The sequence below is a fragment of the Carlito syrichta genome, unplaced genomic scaffold, assembly GCF_000164805.1.
Source record: "Carlito syrichta isolate Samal-C Ts95f unplaced genomic scaffold, Tarsius_syrichta-2.0.1 Scaffold306150, whole genome shotgun sequence".
Lineage (NCBI taxonomy): Eukaryota > Metazoa > Chordata > Mammalia > Primates > Tarsiidae > Carlito > Carlito syrichta.
The window spans coordinates 255,042-273,242 of NW_007250246.1; the positions used below are offsets into that span (position 1 = coordinate 255,042).

General features: G+C 36.6%; 1 protein-coding gene across 1 annotated transcript in view; it reads left to right on the forward strand.

Annotated features, from left to right (window-relative positions):
* Positions 1-8,767, forward strand: part of CD5L (CD5 molecule like) — a 25,677-nt gene extending 16,910 nt beyond the window's left edge. Inside the window, exon 6 of the mRNA XM_008062951.1 lies at positions 8,700-8,767. Within this exon, the coding sequence (XP_008061142.1) occupies positions 8,700-8,767 (68 nt within the window). The remainder of the gene's footprint in view (positions 1-8,699) is intronic.
* Positions 8,768-18,201: the final 9,434 nt, after the last annotated feature.

An 18,201-nucleotide genomic window follows, 5' to 3' on the forward strand; every position in this document is an offset into this window, starting at 1 on the left:
CCCGGCTGATTTTTTGATTTATTGTAGAGATGAGGTCTCGCTGCTCAGGCGGGTCTCGAACCCGCGGGCTCAGGCAATCCACTTACCTCAACTTCCCAAAGGCGCGGGATTATAGGCTGAGCCACCGAGCCCGGCTTCTGCCCTGTTTATCATATGATTTGAAAAGCTACTACTTTTGAGTAAAACCCAGAGCAAGAGAAGGTTCTGCAACAAGTCTAGGCTGCTATGAAAGATGTCCAGTCAATAGGGCCATGTGATCCAATAGATCCAATGGTTCTTGAAGTACCAGTGGTAGATAGATTTGCTGTTTGGAGGCTTTGTCAGGCTTTTAGAATTTTGAAGCAAAGTCCTGCCATTCTCCATAGATAACTGCTCTTCTTTTGAGAAACAGCTTTTGGCCTAGTATAGACTAAATGCTTAACCATGGGCCATCAAATTACAGTGCAAACTGAGCTGCCCTTCATGAACTGGGTATTATCTGACACACCAAACTGTAAATTTGGGTATGAACAGTCACACTCCATCATTAAATGGAAGTGGCATATATGTGTGGGGACAAAGTGGGCCCTGAGGCTTAAGTAAATTACACAAAGAAGTGGCCCAAATGTCCATGGCTTCTACTTCTGCTACCTTGTTTTCTCTCTCCCAGCCTGAAGTTATGCCTTAATGGGGGAAGGAAGAGAAGACTTGGGTCTTGTTTGCAGATGATTCTGCATGATATTCAGGTATCACACAAAAGTGTACAGTGTAGTACGTTCAAGGGACATCCATGAAGGACAATGGTGAAGAAAAATCTCCCCAGTGGGCAGAACTTCAAGCAGGGCACCTGGAAGTTGATTGACTTGCTTGAAAGGAGAAATGGCCGGATGTTCAATTTTATACAGACCCATGGGCTGTGGACAATTGTTTGGCTGAATAGTCAGGGACTTAGAATGGTCAGGGACATGATTGGAAAATTGGTGATAAAGAAAATTTGCAAAAGAAGCATGTAACTAGATCTCTTCAAATGGAAAAAAATGTGATATTTGCATCCCATGTGAATGCACACCAGAGTGACTTAAGCAGAAAAGCCTTTTAATAATCAAGTGGATAGAATGACCCATTCTGTAGACCCTGGTCAGACTCCTTTTATAGCCACCTTGTCAAGGTTAGGAGTTCATAAACAACGTGGCCACAGTGGCAGGGAGGGAAGTTATACGGGGGCTTAGCAATGTAAACTTCCATTCACCAAGGGCAACATGACTATGGCCACCACTGAGTGCCCACTCGGCCAGCAGCAAAGACCAACGCTGAGCCTCCCATATAGCCCCATTCTCCAGGGTGAGCAGCTAGCTTCCTGCTGGCACGTTAATTCCACTGGACCACTTCCATCATGGAAGGGGCAGTATTTTGTTCTTACTGGAGTAGATACTTACTTTGGATATGGATTTGCCTCCACTACGCACAATGTTTCTGCCCAAACTGCCAACCATGGACTTACAGAATGCCTTATCCACCATGATGGTATTCCACACATTATTGATTCTCATCAAGGGACTCACATCAAAGAAAAAGAAGTGTGATAATGAGGCTGTACTCATGGAATTTACAGGTTTTATCATGTTCCTCCAGCATCCTGAAGCAGTCAGCTTGATAGAATGGTGGAATGGCTTCTTGAGGACTTAGTTACAGCACTAACCAGGTGGCAGTACCTTGCAGAATGGAGATAAGGTTCTCCAGAAAATGGTATGTGCTCTTAACTGACACTCAGTACATGGTGCTGTTTCTCCCATAGCAAGTGATTATCCCTAGTGACTCTCTAACAAAATTTTTGCTATCTGTTCCTGTGATCTTTCTTTCTTTTTTTTTTTTAAATTTTTTGTTCCTGTGATCTTATGCTATGCTGGCCTAGAGGTCTTAGTTCCAGAGGGAAAAATGCCTCTGCCAGGAGATACGATAGTGATTCCAGTGAACTGGAAGTTAAAACTGCCACTAAGCCACTGATGACTACTCATGCCTCTGAATCAATAGGCAAAGAAAAGAGTTACTGTGCTGGCTGGGGCAATTGATCCAGATTATTAAGGAAAAATCAAACTATTACTCCACAATGAAGGTAAGGAAGCATATATCTGGAATACAGGAGATTCCTTGGAATGTCTCATAGAATTACCATATCTTGTGATTAAGATCAATGGAAAACCACTATAACCCACTCTAGGAAGGACTACTAATGGCCAAAAACCTTTAGGAATGAAAGTTTGGGTCATATCACCAGGTAAAGAACCACAATCAGCTGAAGTGCTTGATGATGGCAAAGGGATACAGAATGGGTAGTGAAAGAAGGTATTTCTAAATACCAACTATGGCTATGTGGCCAGTAACAGAAATAATGACTGTATTTGTTATATGTATACCTCCTTATTCTGAAATGAATGTATTTGTGTAAGTGTATATATACATGCGAGAGGGAGGAAAACAAAGATACTGACACATGTACAACATCTTTGTTTTCTTCTTTGTTAATTTCCTTATCATATAAGATGTATTCACTTTTTATCATAGTATTTAAATATTGTTAATTTTACATCATAGTATTTATTTATTTTTTAGTTTATATACATTTTATTTTAAACATATGGGGCACAATTCAGGAGTAGGCATACAAATGTTCATTGTACAGGTCAAGTTTGGGCCTCCCTTTGGTTCCCCCTTTGTCCGGTTTGAGATCAGGTATCCTTATTGATTCTGTGTCCCCACCCACCCCCACCCAGGCAGTATCCCGCTACTGCCGATCCCTTTCTTATAGTATTATAGTAAATGTTCAGGGTCTGCTTAGGAGTGAGAACATAACATCAAAGTATTTAAATTACAAGATATAAGGAAGAAGTGTAAACATCACTCAAGGGCTTTACATCCTCTTTTGGTCAAGGGATTAGTGTGTTTTCAGTTGTGTGCAAGACAGTTTTATAATGTTGAGTAGCATAATGAACTCATTATTGTCTTCATTTGGAAATTACATATGGTTTAAGGAGATGTGCATGAGTATCAAGTTGACAAGTGGTAAACTTATGATGATTAATTTCATGTGTCAGTTTGACTGGGTTACAGGATTCCCAGATAGTTGACTAAATATTCTTTCCGGATGTGTCTATAAGAGTGCTTCCAGCTGAGATTAGCAGTTGAATCAGAAGACTAAATAAAGCAAACTGGGACCAAGTATCTTTAAGACTTCACTGATTCATAATGTCTTTTCCAAAGTTCATGTTTTCAAAGAATTTTACCCTCTTTAATCAGATAACCAGGAATTGTCTCTCGTGTTTTCTTTCCTGTTATTCTGATTTTGACAGGGCTCATTTTCTGTTTTGGGGACAAATTCACCCACCAAATGTCAACTATCAAAAATTTGTAGAAGAGAAAAATTTCTCCCTTTTATGAAAACACAAGAAGCAGAGAATATATACCGCTAACAGTACATAGCAGACACTCAATAAATAAATGACTATTACTATTTAGAAAATGAAACCAAAGTAGTAAAGCATTTTAATGCCCAGCTGTTATGTGACTGTGTTGGATTTCACTGTTGTAATAAAACACACCAATATCTAGTGGCTAACAACGTAAACTTTTATCGCTTTCCCAGGCTAGCTGAGAGACGCAGGTCAGCTGAAGTTTTGCTGGACTCAGCTGGCCTCAGCTGTGCTTGGTTCCAGGCTGTAGGCTAGGTTCATTTTCTTCAACTGTCTGGGATCTCATTCTGGGATCTGAATTGAAGGATCCAAACCATGCAACTGCAATTAAGTGTCTTCATGGATGTATGAAATGCCTTGTATACTTATATCCTCTTGGCCAAAGCATGTCACGTAACCAAGCCAAGAGTCTGTGAGTCAGGAACATATACTCTTCCCAAAAGATACTTGAGAAGGTCATCTGACAAGGAAAAACCATGCATACATCTCTTATGGGTGGTGAATCAATAGTTGGAATTAGTAATCCCATCTGTTGCAGTGACTTGAAGCAAGTTTCTTCTCTGAGAGTCTTCTTTTCTTTGTCCATAAAACATGGGAATGAAGATTCCTCCCCCCAAAGTTCATTAGCTTCTGCATTAGGGTTCTGCAGAGAAGTCAAGCCAACAAGATGTGTGTGTGTGTGTGTGTGTGTGTGTGTGTGTGTGTATACGCGCGCGCACGCGCGTACGCACGCGCATGCGTGTGTGTAGAGAGAGGTTTATTTAAAGAAATTGGCTTATTGATTTATGTGATTATGAAGGCTAAAAAAATAAAAAATCTGCAGGGTGGGCCAGGAGGCAGGAGATCAAATCTGAGCTGATGTTGCAGTTCAAGTCTGAGGGTCGTCTGCGGCAAAATTCACCCTTCCTTGTGGGAATAGCAGTTTTTTTGTTCTGTTTAGGTTTTCAACTGATTATGGAAGGCTCACATTATGGAGGGCAATCTGCTTTACTCAAATTCCATCCATTTAAATGCTTATAGCCAAAACACTCTCACCAGGATGATGTTTGACTACATATCTGGACACTGTGGCTCAGCCAAGTTGGCACATACAATTAACCATCACAACTTCCCCTCAGAAGACAATCCCAGCTTGCTAGAATGTACTCCAATCCTTGCTAGAGGTACTCCATTCTCCAGACTCTTGCATCTGAGTTCAGATCGCCTCTGTACCCCCATCACTGCTTCATGGAGCAAAAGAAGCAGCTTTCTCCACATAGGCTCCAGGTTCATCCTTTCATGAAAATTCTTACCCTAATTGTGAGGTTCAAAACAAAACTCTTTGCATTCCTCTCCCTCCCTATAGTGTGCTCATCAACTCCTGAGTCAGATTTTATTTCCATTACTTTATTAGAATCTTGGATGTCCTAGTTTCTTCTTTGTTTAATTCATTGCATTTTCTCCAGAAGCCTTTTCAACCTTTTTGAAAGCCAGGCTGCATATACTGTCCTCTTCTCCTGTAGCATGATAACCACATCATAATGCACCCTGCTTGGCTGGTTCTTGTCTCTGGGTCAGTGGTTCTACATCTTTTATGTAAGGGTGAGTTATCAGGAGAAGTATAGTGTCCCTTCTTGACACTTGTTTAATTGCCTATTTCTTGGCATGTTTCACCCTTACTATTACAAACCCTAGCTCTTTGGAATATTTCTTTGAGCTCCATTTTTATGCCAAAGCCACATAAAGACATGACAAGAAAAACAAAACAAAACAAAACAAAACAAAAAACCAGACCAAGATTTTTTATGAGTGTAGATGTAAAAATCTTTAACACAATATTAGCAAATTAAGTCTAGCCATACATAAATAAGAAAATGTGTCATGTATAAATTTACATTTATCCCAGAAGTGTAAGGTTTAGATGACACAAGAGGGGATTAAAAAAAAAAAAAAACACCACAAAACAAAGAAATTATCTTTTTGGAGGGCAGGTCCCTTGCAGTACAGGCTTCCTCTGCTAGATGAGTGTTCTAGGAACCCATCAGTTTTTATCTGGAAGTTTTGAGAAGGTTGCATCATGATTTGCAGAAGAAACGTGCTGAGTTGTGACAAACAGGTGACTGGGTCTTCAACCATTACAATGCACCTGCCCACACTCTACTGAGTGTTCAGCAGTTTTTGATCAAAAACAGTATAACCCCTGTGCTCTACCCTCCCTATTCACCCTATATCACCCTGAGCAACTTTTTATGTTTGTTTGTTCACTTGATGAAAAAAGCCCTCAAAGGGAAACGTTTTGCTGATGTGGAAGAGGTGAAACCAAAAACGGCAAAAGTACTCATGAAAATTGATGAAAACTGTTTTGAGCAGTGGAAAAATCACCTCGGTAGATGTATTGCATCAAATGGAGAGTACTTTGAAGGTGACTGAAGTTCAAGCATATAAGAATAAACACAAAATTTTTAATCAATAAATTCTTGTTTCTGTGGGTCTCCCTTGTATTCAAATATCATTATAAGCCATTATATTATTAAAGGAAAATAACCAACGTGATCATCTTAATCGATGCAAACAAAATTTGACAATATTCAAAATTCATTTATGATAAGAGACACTGGTGGAGTAGGAATAGAAAATAACTTCCGTGATTTGATAGGCATCTATGAAAAATCTGCAGTCAACATAATCTTAGTGGTAAAAGATGAATTCATTCTGCTTATGATTGGAACAAGACAAAAATGTCTGCTTTTACTCTTCAATTCAACATTGTGCTGGAAGTCTTAGCTAGTGCAACAGACAATAGAAAGGAGTAATATATATATACAAACTGGAATAGAAAAACTAAGACCACTCCAATTCACAGATAACTTGACCATATATGCAAAAATTCTGATGGAATCTACCAAAAAGCTACTCTAGACTAGCAAGAATAGCAGAATACAAAATCAGTTCCCCCAAACTAACTGTATTGATACATACCAGCAACAATCAGAAATTAAAATTTATAAGGCATTATCATTTACAATGGAATAAAAGATATGAAAGACCTGGGGATAAATTTGACATAAAATGTGAGACATCTGTACATTGAAAACTACAAAACATTGCTGAGTGAAATGAAAGGAACACCTACACAAATGGAGAGTTATGCCTTGTTTGTGGGTCAAGAGACTCAATACTGTTAAGAGAGGAAAAGATTTTTTAGACAAGCCAAAAATAGCACAAACCATTAAAAACTGATAAATTGGGTGTCTTCAAAATTAGATAATTTTGCTCTTTTAAGGGTAGTGTCAGGAAAGTAAGAAGTCAATTTATAGACTGGCCTAAAATGCTAATGATAAATATATCTGACAAAAGACTCTTTTTCAGGCTATGTAACGACTCATTAATTGGACAAGTAACACCATTACTGTTTAAGAAAATGATTTGAAGAGACACTTCAATAAAGAAAACATATAAAGAGCTAGTGAACACAAGAGAAATATTCAACTTTATTGGTCATCAGAAAAATGCAAATTAAATTCATAAAATAACCCTACATGTGCATCAAAATGACTAAAAAAAAAGAATTGGGGAACTCAGTGTGCTCTTGGAAAAATAAAATGGTAAAATAACTTAGGAAATGATTTAGCAGTTTCTTGAAAAGTTAAGCATATTTTCACTCAATATTTCCACTCATAAATATTTATCCAAAAATGTATACATGAATGTTTGTAACAGCTTTACTCATAATCCATGGATGAATCTCAAAAATATTGTGCTGAAGGAAAGAACTGAGAAACAAAAGAGTAAATATTACATATTTTCATTTCAAGGGAATGCTGGAAAAGACAAGTCTAATCTACAGTGACAGAAAGTAGATTAAATCTTACTTAGTTCTGGGAGGTTTGGGGTGATTGGGAAGGTACATAAGGAAACTTGTTAAGAGGACAGAAATGTTCTATACCATAACTGTAATTGCATTTATATCCATGTATGGCAAAAATTGTTGAATCATACAGTTATAATGGGCTTATTTCAATGCATATTAACTATGTCTCAATAAGCTGATTTTTAAGCAGGAGAAATATAAACAAAACATTCAGAGTGGTGATTACCTCTGGAGAGTACACAGAGGCTAGGTTAGGAGAGGCACACCCAAGTGATGCAATGGTATTCGTTATGTTCAAGTTCTTAAGCAGAATGCTGAATACGTTCGTGGTTTTACATTTCATCACAGTATTAATAACTTACATTCATGTTACATTTTTTAGTTCGTATATATGAACTATTGCATTAAAAAAATAAAAATGTGAGAGAGCTTAACAAATAATGTTACAGTCTATAAACTGTGGAAAAGGAAAGATATTTTTAAATCTTAAACTGTGAAGGCACTGAAGAAGGACACAAAGCACAGGAAGAGATGTGTTATGGAGTCAAACTAAGAGTCCAATAACAGATACATCAATAAAAAGATATGTGCTTTATATACACAATAGAACACTATTCGGCCATAAAAAATAAAATCGCATCATTTGCTACAACATGAATGAACCTGGAGGACATCACATTAAATGAGAAAAGCCAGACACAGAAAGACAAGTACCACATGATCTCACACATATGTGGAATCTAAGCATTTGTTGAGATTATAGAAACATAGACCAAAACAGTGGTTACCAGAGACTGGGGAGGGATGGGGAAAGTCAAGATAGAGAGAGGTTGATTTATGAATACAAAGTTACAACGAGAAATCAGTAATGAGTTCTAATGAGTTCTGGTGCTTCATTGCACTGCACGGTGACAATGGTTAACAGTAAGGGGTATTGTATATTACAAAATATTTAGAAAAGTGACTTCTGAATATTCTCACCAAAAAGAAATTATACATGCATGAGGTGATGGATATAGTAACTACTCTGATTTGTAGTTACACATTATACATGATTTAGCATATGTATGCATTGTATTGCAACGTCAAATTGTATCCCATAAACTTGTACAATTACAATGTGTTAATTAAAAAAATTAAGAAACCCAACAGATTAAAAGAAAAAGAGAGATATGAAACAACATGGCATATGAGAAACAGCATCATGACCTGCGTTTAGAGGGCTTTACATTCTCACTGAGGAGAATTTTTTGCATTGATCCTGAAACTTTGCATTGAGCAAGCTTATCTGCACACAGGCTTTCCTAAGCCAATTAACAAAGCTGTGGGCATAGCTGTCTTGTATTCAGCACTTTTCTTGGTGCCTTTGGCCTGATTCCAACATTGCTCCCTTTTCCCTCTAGTTTTGCGGATAACTGATCATGAGTGTCTCTTCTCGGTCTTCCACTTTGGACTGGATATCTGGTTTTAGATGCCTGTACTGGATAGCACCTTTCCATGTTCTTTCATAGCTTAGCTTCCACTTTCACACGTTTTCTTGTTACTCTTTTTTTGATATTAAAAAGTCTTTATTTTGTTTTAATAAAAATTAAATTGCAATCTCATCCAAATGTTGGGTTTTCTTGTATTTTATTTATTTTTTTAATTTTAAAGATGTAGAGTACAATTCAGGGTTAGGTATACAAATGTTCATTATTCAGGTACCCTTTTTCATGGGGTATGCCCCCTCTCCCCTGGCAGTTTTCCACTACTGCCAATCTTACCCTTCCTCCCCTCCCACTCCTCTGGCAGTTTTCCACTACTGCCAATCCCTTTTTTTAAATAGTATTTTGATAATTGTTCAAGGTCCACTTAAGAGTGAGAATATGTGGTACTCAGTTCTTTGTTTCTGTGATAGATCACTCAGTATTATAGACTCTAAGTCCATCCAAGATGCTGCAAAGTTCATAATTTTGTCTTTCTTTATGGCTGTGTAATACTCCATCATGTATACGTACCATTTTAAAAAATCCAATCCTTTTTCCATGGGCAGCACTGTTGGTTCCATGTTTTTGCTATTGTGAATAATGCTGCAATAAACATGCATGTGCGGGTATCTTTTTCATAGAGTGATATAAGTTTCTCCAGGTATATCCCCGGTAAGGGGATTGTGGGGCTGGATGGGAGGTCAATTTTTAGGTCTATTAGTAATCGCCAAACTGTTTTCCACAGAGGTTGTACTAGTTTACATGCCCACCAGCAGTGTAGAAGTGTTCCCTTTTCCCCACATCCTCTCCAGCATCTATTGTTTTTTGAGTTATTGATAATGGTCATCCTGACTGGAGTTAGGTGGTATCTGTTTGGTTATTCTTGATCCTAGAAATGCAAAAGTTTAAGAAATGTTGAACATTAAGATGGCTTATTCTCCTCTAATTCATAATCTGAATTACATACAGGCTTTGGGTGTGGAGAACTGGCAGCCCTTATGTAGCCCTAAAGGAAGCAATAGGAGAGATTATAGGCATCCTGAATTTGGGTGAAGAGAGAGGCAATATTACAAATGCCAGGGTTAGTGCTAATGGTATATTCTCATCAAGTGCCCAGAAGCTAATTTGCATATGCTTATTTTTGGTTTCTTTTCAAACATTCATTAGATTTTAATTTTCCATTGTTTTGTTTCTCAACTATTTCACGTCCATTTATTTGTACACTCAAACTTTAAATATAGAAGTGTGTATCTGTATGACTAGCTTGACCCTGTACAAATCATCATATACAACAATTGTTAGACACTGCACATAACCTAAGTGACAGCCCCATCAGTCCCTGGAGTAATGACATATTTGCATAGTGTGACTGTATTGCAAATTAGACACAGTAAAGGAGACATCCTTATCAAAGATGAAAAGTATACTTGCATAACGAACATTTGTATACCTAACCCTGAACTGTACTACATACCTTTAAAATAAAATTCAAAGATGAGAAGTATGCCATTTGAATTTCAGCAGGACCATAGCCTAATGAGATGCATCAAAGTCAGAAACTGCCTTTGGAAAACTTCTTTTGAGATACCTCAGTACGAAGAAGCTTCTCATATATTGGTATGTATTAATTCCAAGTATGCAATTGAACCAAAATATAAAAAGGAGCACCTGTGATTTTCTCAGCCTCCATAGAAGAGGAAATGGAGATTGGCCATTGGAGAACTCTTCCTTCTTCTATTTTTTTCTACTTTCTCCTCCTCCTCCTCTCCCCCTTCCTCCTTCTTCTTTAAATGAGTGCTTGGTGGCTTTGCTTTTAAGTGATTAGCATCACCCAACACCCTTCTATTTCTGTCAACTTGTGCTGAAGGGCAACTTCCGATCCCAACTTCCTCAAACCTGTGACAAACTGCTGCCACTTGACTTTGAAGCGAATTCTTTGTTTGATGAGAGGCATCTTCAGGTACCATCTCCAACCTGGTCCTCATGCTGCTGAGGCTCTTGCTGTTGATCTGTGGTGAGTCAGACAATTCAGAGCAGGGTACGGGATGCCATCCCACTGGGGTCCCACTTGCTGAAGGGCTATAGGGGCTTCTCAGGACTACGTTTCTGCCTGGTGGTGCTCAGGGGTGCTCAGATCTCTACTTCTAACTGAGGGCTCAGGCTCAATCAGAAAGTGGTAGATATTGGAAGGACAGATTTTGGGAGAAAACTATCATTTCAGTTTTTATATCACAGGAAATGTTCTCTGTCTGTCTTCCTATCCACCATTAATTCTATCTTTCTTCTTGGTGTTTTCAATAGCTACAAAGAAAATCTATACAAGTTGGCCACTGAGTTCCCTGCCCTCCTTACTGTCAACATTACTTCCTTTTATCCCTCTTTGACTCCCCTTTATACTGTCAGATCTTAGTAACTTATCGCCCTGTTTGTTTTTGGCATACTCTTACCACATTGTCTTTCGAGCTCACTTTCTCTAGTATTTAATCTCTTACAGGTCTTCAACTCCCAAGGATTATTTTTCTATTGTCAGTTACTTTTCATGCTCACCGCACACTGCTCAGCATAGACCCTTTAGTCCACCACCACCACATGCCCCCTGTACACTTTCATCTCTCTTTCCCTGTAGCACTCTCCTGCTTAGCACACTCTTCTGTATGGTTCACTCCCATGCCTAAACAGCTGAATGTGCCTCTAAGAAAGGGAAAATTTCTACTGACTTATCTCCTTTTATGTAGGCCCCAAATCTCAGGTGGCCAACAGCAATGCCAAGCAATCCACCTACATGTTCATGGTCCATGTTGTCCCACTCTTGATGACCATTATTTTATACCTTATTCTTTCATCTCAGACTTCTCCCTTTTCACTCCCAATGTATAATCTTGCTTCATATTTCATTGAGAAAATGACATCAACCAAAAGAAGATTTCATCTTTCTATAGCTGTATTTGTCAGCCCACTCACCTCTGCATTGACATACTCTGCCTTCCTTTTCCCTGTCATCTGTTAGCCCATTGAAGACAAGACTCTGCTTATCCAAGTCCCTCTAACTTTCTCAAAAAAGTTGCTCCATCACTGAAATATTTCTTCATTCCAGATTATTTCCATAAATATAAAAACATGCTACAATATCTTTTAAAAAATATTTATTGATAAATAATTCACATTTCATACAATTACCAATTTAAACTGCACACTTCAGTGGTTTTTAGTATAATCACAGAGTTGTGCAAACATCACCACAATCAATTCTAGAATGTTTTCAAATCGCATAACGGTAGCAGGCAATCCCAATTTCTTTCCCAACCTCCAATCTAGCTTCACCTTCCCATCTCCCAATCCCATGTAACCATTTTTCTGTTTTCTGTCTCTACGTATTTGCCTATTCTGGACTATTTCCCCCTTACTATCTAACTGTAATTATGTATATTTTGAACAATATTTTTCCCATTCTCACCTCCTACCTTAGCCTGGTAATCACCATTCTACTCCATCCTTCTATGATATCAGCTTTTTTATCCACGTATGAGTGAGATAATGTGGTACTTGTTTATTCTGTACCTAGTTTATTTCACTTACCATAATGTCCTTCAGTTTCATCCATGTTTTTACAAATGACAGGATTTCATTATTTTTTATGACTGAATAGTATTATGCTGTGTATATAAACCATATTTTCTTTATCCATTCATCCATTATGATGTATCTTTAACATGCTGATGAAATTACCTTTGGATATATACCCGGCAGTAGGATTGCTGAATCATATAGTCGGTCCATTTTTTAAATATTTTGAAAAGTCTACATACTGTTTTCCACATGGTTGTTCCAGTTTGCATTCTCACTGACAGTGTGAAACAGTTTGCCAATACTTGTTATCTTTTTGATGACAGTCATTATAATAGGTATGAGGCAATATCTCACTGTGGTTTTGATTTACACTTCTCTTATGATTAGTGATGTTGAGCATTTTTTTTCATATACCTGCTGGCCATATGTATGTCTTCTTTTGATAGATTTCTATTCAGGTATTTGGGCCATTATTATCATTTTCTCAGAACAAAACTTTTAATAGGGGCTTATGAACAGAAGTGATGTCTCAGGCAGCCACAAGATGGTAGATCCCTGAACCTGCCCTCCAGAAAATGTTCTTTGTGTAGCAAACTTTTAGGATAGAACATGTGCAGCTGCTCATGCCTCAGACTTTCATTGTGAGGTCTGGGGAAGTCAGATAACTTCCCTATGGGGTTTAAATATGCTATAGACACTGTACCTTTTTTTTATTTTAAAGATGTGGGATACAATTCAGAATTAGGTATAGAAGTGGTCATCGTACTGATAAAGTTTGGGCCTCCCTTTGGTCCCCACATTGCCTGGTTTGAAATCTGGTACGCTTATTGATCTTATGTGCCCCTCCTCCACTGACAGTATCCAGCTACTGCCAATCCCTTTCTTATAGCATTATGGTAAATGCTCAGGGTCCACCTATGAGTGAGAACATTCAGTTCTTTGCTTTTGTGATAGATCATTGAGTATTATAGACTCTAAATCCATCCAAGTTGCTGAAAAGTCCATGATTTTATCCTTCTTTTTGGCTGCGTAATATTCTGTCATGTATATGTTCCACATTTTAAAAAATCCAGTCCAATTTTGATGGACAGCACAGTTGGTTCTATGTTTTTGCTATTGTGAATAGTGCTGCAAAAAAACATGTGTGTACAGGAATCTTTTTTGTAGAGTGATTTAAGTTCCTCAAGGTATATTCCCAGAAGGGGGATTGCTGGGTCATATGGAAGGTCAATTTTTAACTATTGTAAGAATCACCACACTGTTTTAAGTAGAGGTTGAACTAGCGCGCATTCCCACCAACAGTGTAGAAGTCTTCCCTTTTCTCCACATCCTAGCCAGCTTGTGTTGACTTTTGTTTTGTTAATGATAGTCATTCCTACTGGAGTTAGGTGGTATCTCAATGTGGTTTTGATGTGCATTTCTCTGATGATTAGTGAGGCAGACCATTTTTCATGTGTCTATTGGCCACTTGTATGTCTTCTTTTGAAAGTGTCTATACATGTCTTTTGCTGGGCCATTATTAATAGGGTTTTTTGTTTTCTTACTATTCAGTTGTTTGAGTTACTTGTATATTTTGGATACTAACCTTTTCTCAGATGTATAGCTTGCAAATATTTTCTCCAATTTTGTAGGTTGTCTATTTACTCTGTTGATTGTTTCTTTTACTATGCAGAAACATTTTAGTTAAACTTAATCTCATTTGTCTATATTTGCTTTTGTTTTGAGGTTATATTTTAAAAAATCATTGCCCAGACCAATGTCATAGAGATTTCCTCCCATGGTTTTTTTCTAGTGAGTTTATAGTTTAGGTGTTTACGTTTTAGTATTTAATACGTTTTGTGCTGATTTTTGCTTATAATGAGAGATAAAAGTCTAATTTTATTCTTCTGCACATGGATATCCAGCTTTCCCCACTATTTAGTGAAGACACTATTTTTGATACCTTTGTCAAAAATCACTTGACTTTAATGTGTGGACTTATTTCTGGGTTCTCTATTCTGTTCCACTGGTTTATGTGTCTTTTTTTTTTATAATGCCAGTACAATGCTATTTTTTTTGTTATGGCTATGTAGTATATTTTGAAGTCAAATAGTGTGACACCTCCAGCTTTGTTTAATTAATTATTTTGCGCCAGGTTGCTCTATTTGGCATCTTTTGTAATTCCATACAAATTTTAGTATTTTTTTTCTATTTCTGTGAAGAATGTCATTGGTATTTCAATAGGAACTGCACTGAATCTGTAGATTATTTTGGGTCCAATGGCATATTAACAATATTTAGTCTTCCAATTCATGATATAAACATGAGATAGCTTTTCATTTATTTGTATTTTCTTCAATTTCTTTTGTCAATGTTTTATCATTTTCAGTACAGAAATCTTTCATTTCCTTGATAAAATTTATTCTTAGGTACTATTTTTTTTGTAGTCATTGTAAATGGGATTGTTTTCTTGACTTTTTTTGCAGACAGTTCACTATTAGTGCATACAGATACTCCTGAGTTATGTATGCTGATTTTGGATTCTGCAACTTTATATTGAATTCATTTATTAGATATAACAGTTTTTTGGTGGTGTCTTTAGGATTTTCTATATGTAAGATTATTCCATCTGACAATGGGGATAACTTAATTTTTTTCTTTCCAGTTTGGATGCCTTTTATTTCTCTTGCCTGGCCAGAACTTCCAGTTATATGTTGAGTAAAAGTGGTTGGCAAAGTAGGCATTCTTGTCTTGTTCTAGATCTTAGAAAAAAGCTTTTAATTTTTCCCTAATTAATATTATGTTAGCTATGGGTTTGTCATACATGGCCTTTATTATGTTGAGGTACAGTCTTTTATGCGTAATTTGTTGAGAATTTTTTTTAATGAATTGATGTTTAATTTTGTCAGTTGTTTTTTGTATATCTATTGAAATGATTGCATTGAGTTTTTATCCTTCATTTTGTTAGTGTGTTGTATCATGTTTGCTGATTTGCATATGTTGAACCATCCTTTCATTCTTGGAATAAATCTCATTTGATCATGATAAATGATCTTTCTTTTTTTTGAGGGGACAAATATCTAAATGAATGATGAATGATCCTTTTAGTGTGCTGTTGATTTTGGTTTACTAGTATTTTGTTGAGGATTATTGCATCTATGTTGGTCATAGATATTGGCCTATTGTTTTGGTATCATGGTAATGCTGGCCTCTTGGAATGGGTTTGGAAGTGTTTTCTTCTCTTAATTTTTTTTGAATTAGTTTGAAAGATTATTCCAATGGAATAGAATTGTTCATAATAATCTCTTATGATCCTTTGTATTTCAGTGTTATCACTTGTAATGTAGACTTTTTCATCTCTGATTTTATTTATTCAAAACTTATTTTTTCTTATTTAGTCTTGTTAGTTTGTGAATTTTATATTTTTAAAAAAACAACTTTTTATTTTATTGACGTTTTGTATTTTTTTTTGAGTCTCTGTTTTATTTGCCTTTGTCCTGATCTTTATGATTTCCTTCCTTCTACTAATTTTGAGCTAAGTTTGTTCTTGTTTTTCTAGCTCCTTGGTGTGAAACGTTAGGTTGCCTATTTTAAAACTTTCTTCTTTTTTGATTAGGTGTTCATTGCTATAAACTTCTTTCTTACAACTGATTTTGCTGTATTCCATAGTTATTGCTATGTTGTGGCTCCATTTTCATTTTTCTTAAGAAATTTTTAAAATTTCCCTGTTAATCTTTCCATTAACTCTTTGGTTACTGAGGTCATGTTGTTTGTTACCTATGTATCTGCAGAATTCCTGAAGTTTTTTGTGTTATTGATTTCTATTTTATGCCATTGTGGTCAGAAGATATTGGATTTGATATCAGTCTTTCTAAATGTGTTAAGGCCTGCTTTGTTGTCTAACATATAGTCTATCTTGAGAATGTTCTATGTGCAGTTGAGAAGAAGTGTATTCTGCTGTTATTGGGTGGAAAGTTCTGTAAATGTCTACTAGGTGCATTTGGTCTAGAGTGCAGTTCAAATCTGACGTTTCTTTGCTCATTTTTGATCTAAATGATTGCTTTTTTTAAAAAATAATTAATCAGTATTTTTTATTATGGTTTTGTGGGGTACAGTTAAGGGTTAGGTGTACAATGACGTTTCATTCAGGCACCCTGTTGATAAGAGGTGTTTTCCCAGCCCCAGGCAGATATTTGCTACTGTAAATCCCATCTCCCTCCACCCCCATAGTTTCCCAGTACTGTCAGTCATTTTCTTATAGTATTACATTGGATGTTCAAGGTCCATTATATGAGTGAGAACATGTGATATTCTGATCTTTGTTTCTGTGAGAGGTCACTCAGTATTATAGACTCTAGTTCCATCCAGGTTGCTGCAAAATTCATGATTTTGTTCTTTTTTATGGCTGCGTAGTATTCCATCATGTATATGTACCACATTTTTTAATCCAGTCCTCTTTTGATGGGCAGCATGGTTGTTTCCAGGTTCTTGCTATTGTGAACAACGCTGCGATAAACATACGTGTGCAGGTATCTTTTTTATAGAGTGATTTGTGTTCTTCAGGGTATATTCCCAGTAGGGGGATTGCAGGGTCATATGGAAGGTCAATTTTTAGAGCTTTTAGGTATCGCCACACTGCTTTCCACAGAGCTAAATGATTGTTAATTGCTGAAAGTGGGGTGTTGAAGTCCACACTATCATAGTATTGCAGTTTCTTTTCTTTTAGATTGAATAATATTTGCTTTATATATTTGGGTGATCCAGTGTTACATTTACATATACCTTCAATTGTCATAGCTTCTTGATGAATTGATCCCTTTATCATTATACAATTTCCTTATTTGTCTCTTTTTATAGTTTTTACTTAAAGTCTATTACATCTGATATAAGAAAAGCTAATCCGGTTCTCTTTGGATTTCATTTTCTTGGAATATCTTCTTCCATTCTTTCACTTTCTGTCTATGTGTATCCTTATAGGTAAAGTAAATTTCATGTAGACTTAATATAGTTGGGTCTTTTTTAAAAAGTCCATTCAGTCACTCAATATCTTTTACCTGGAGAATTTAGTCAAGATTACTATTAATAGGTAAGGGCTTACTCCTGCTATTTTGTTAATTGTTTTCTGGTTGTTGTAGATCTTTGGTTCTTTCTTTCTCTTGTTGTCTACCTTTGTGTTCTGGTGCGTTTTTGTAGTACTAAGCTTTGATTCTTTTTCTTTCTAATTTGTATATCTGCTGTAATATTTTTCCTTACAGTTGCCATGGGGCCTATGAAAAGATCTCATAGTTATAAGAGACTATTTTAAGCTTATACAACTTAACTTTGGTCTAGACATTTACCATCTCCCCCACATTTTATATTTTTGTTGACTTAAATCACATCTTTTGATATTCAATTATATAAAAAGAAAATATTACAACTAGTTCCTTAACAACTAATTGCAGCTATAGTTATAGATCATTTTGACTTTCAACCTTCAAGCTAGATATTTGAAATATTTACATAACACAATTACATAATGGGGTTTTCTGTATTTGATTATAATTTTATCTCTACTAGTGAGTTTTGTACTTTCATATGTTTTCATGAGCTAATTACTGTTCTTTCACTTCTTCTTCTTTTTTTTTTTTGAGTTGGAGTCTCACTCTGTCGCCATCCTCGACCTGCTGGGCTCTGGCAATCCTTCCGTCTCAGTCTTCCAAGCAACTGGAATTACAGACATGCACTACCACGCCTGGCTAATTTTTTGATTTATTGTAGAGATGAGGTCTCGCCAAGTTGCCCAGGTGGGTCTCGAACCCACAGGCTCAGGCAATCCACTCACCTCAGCCTCCCAAGGCGCGGGATTACAGTCTGAGCCACCGAGCCCGGATGTTCTTTCACTTCTAATTGC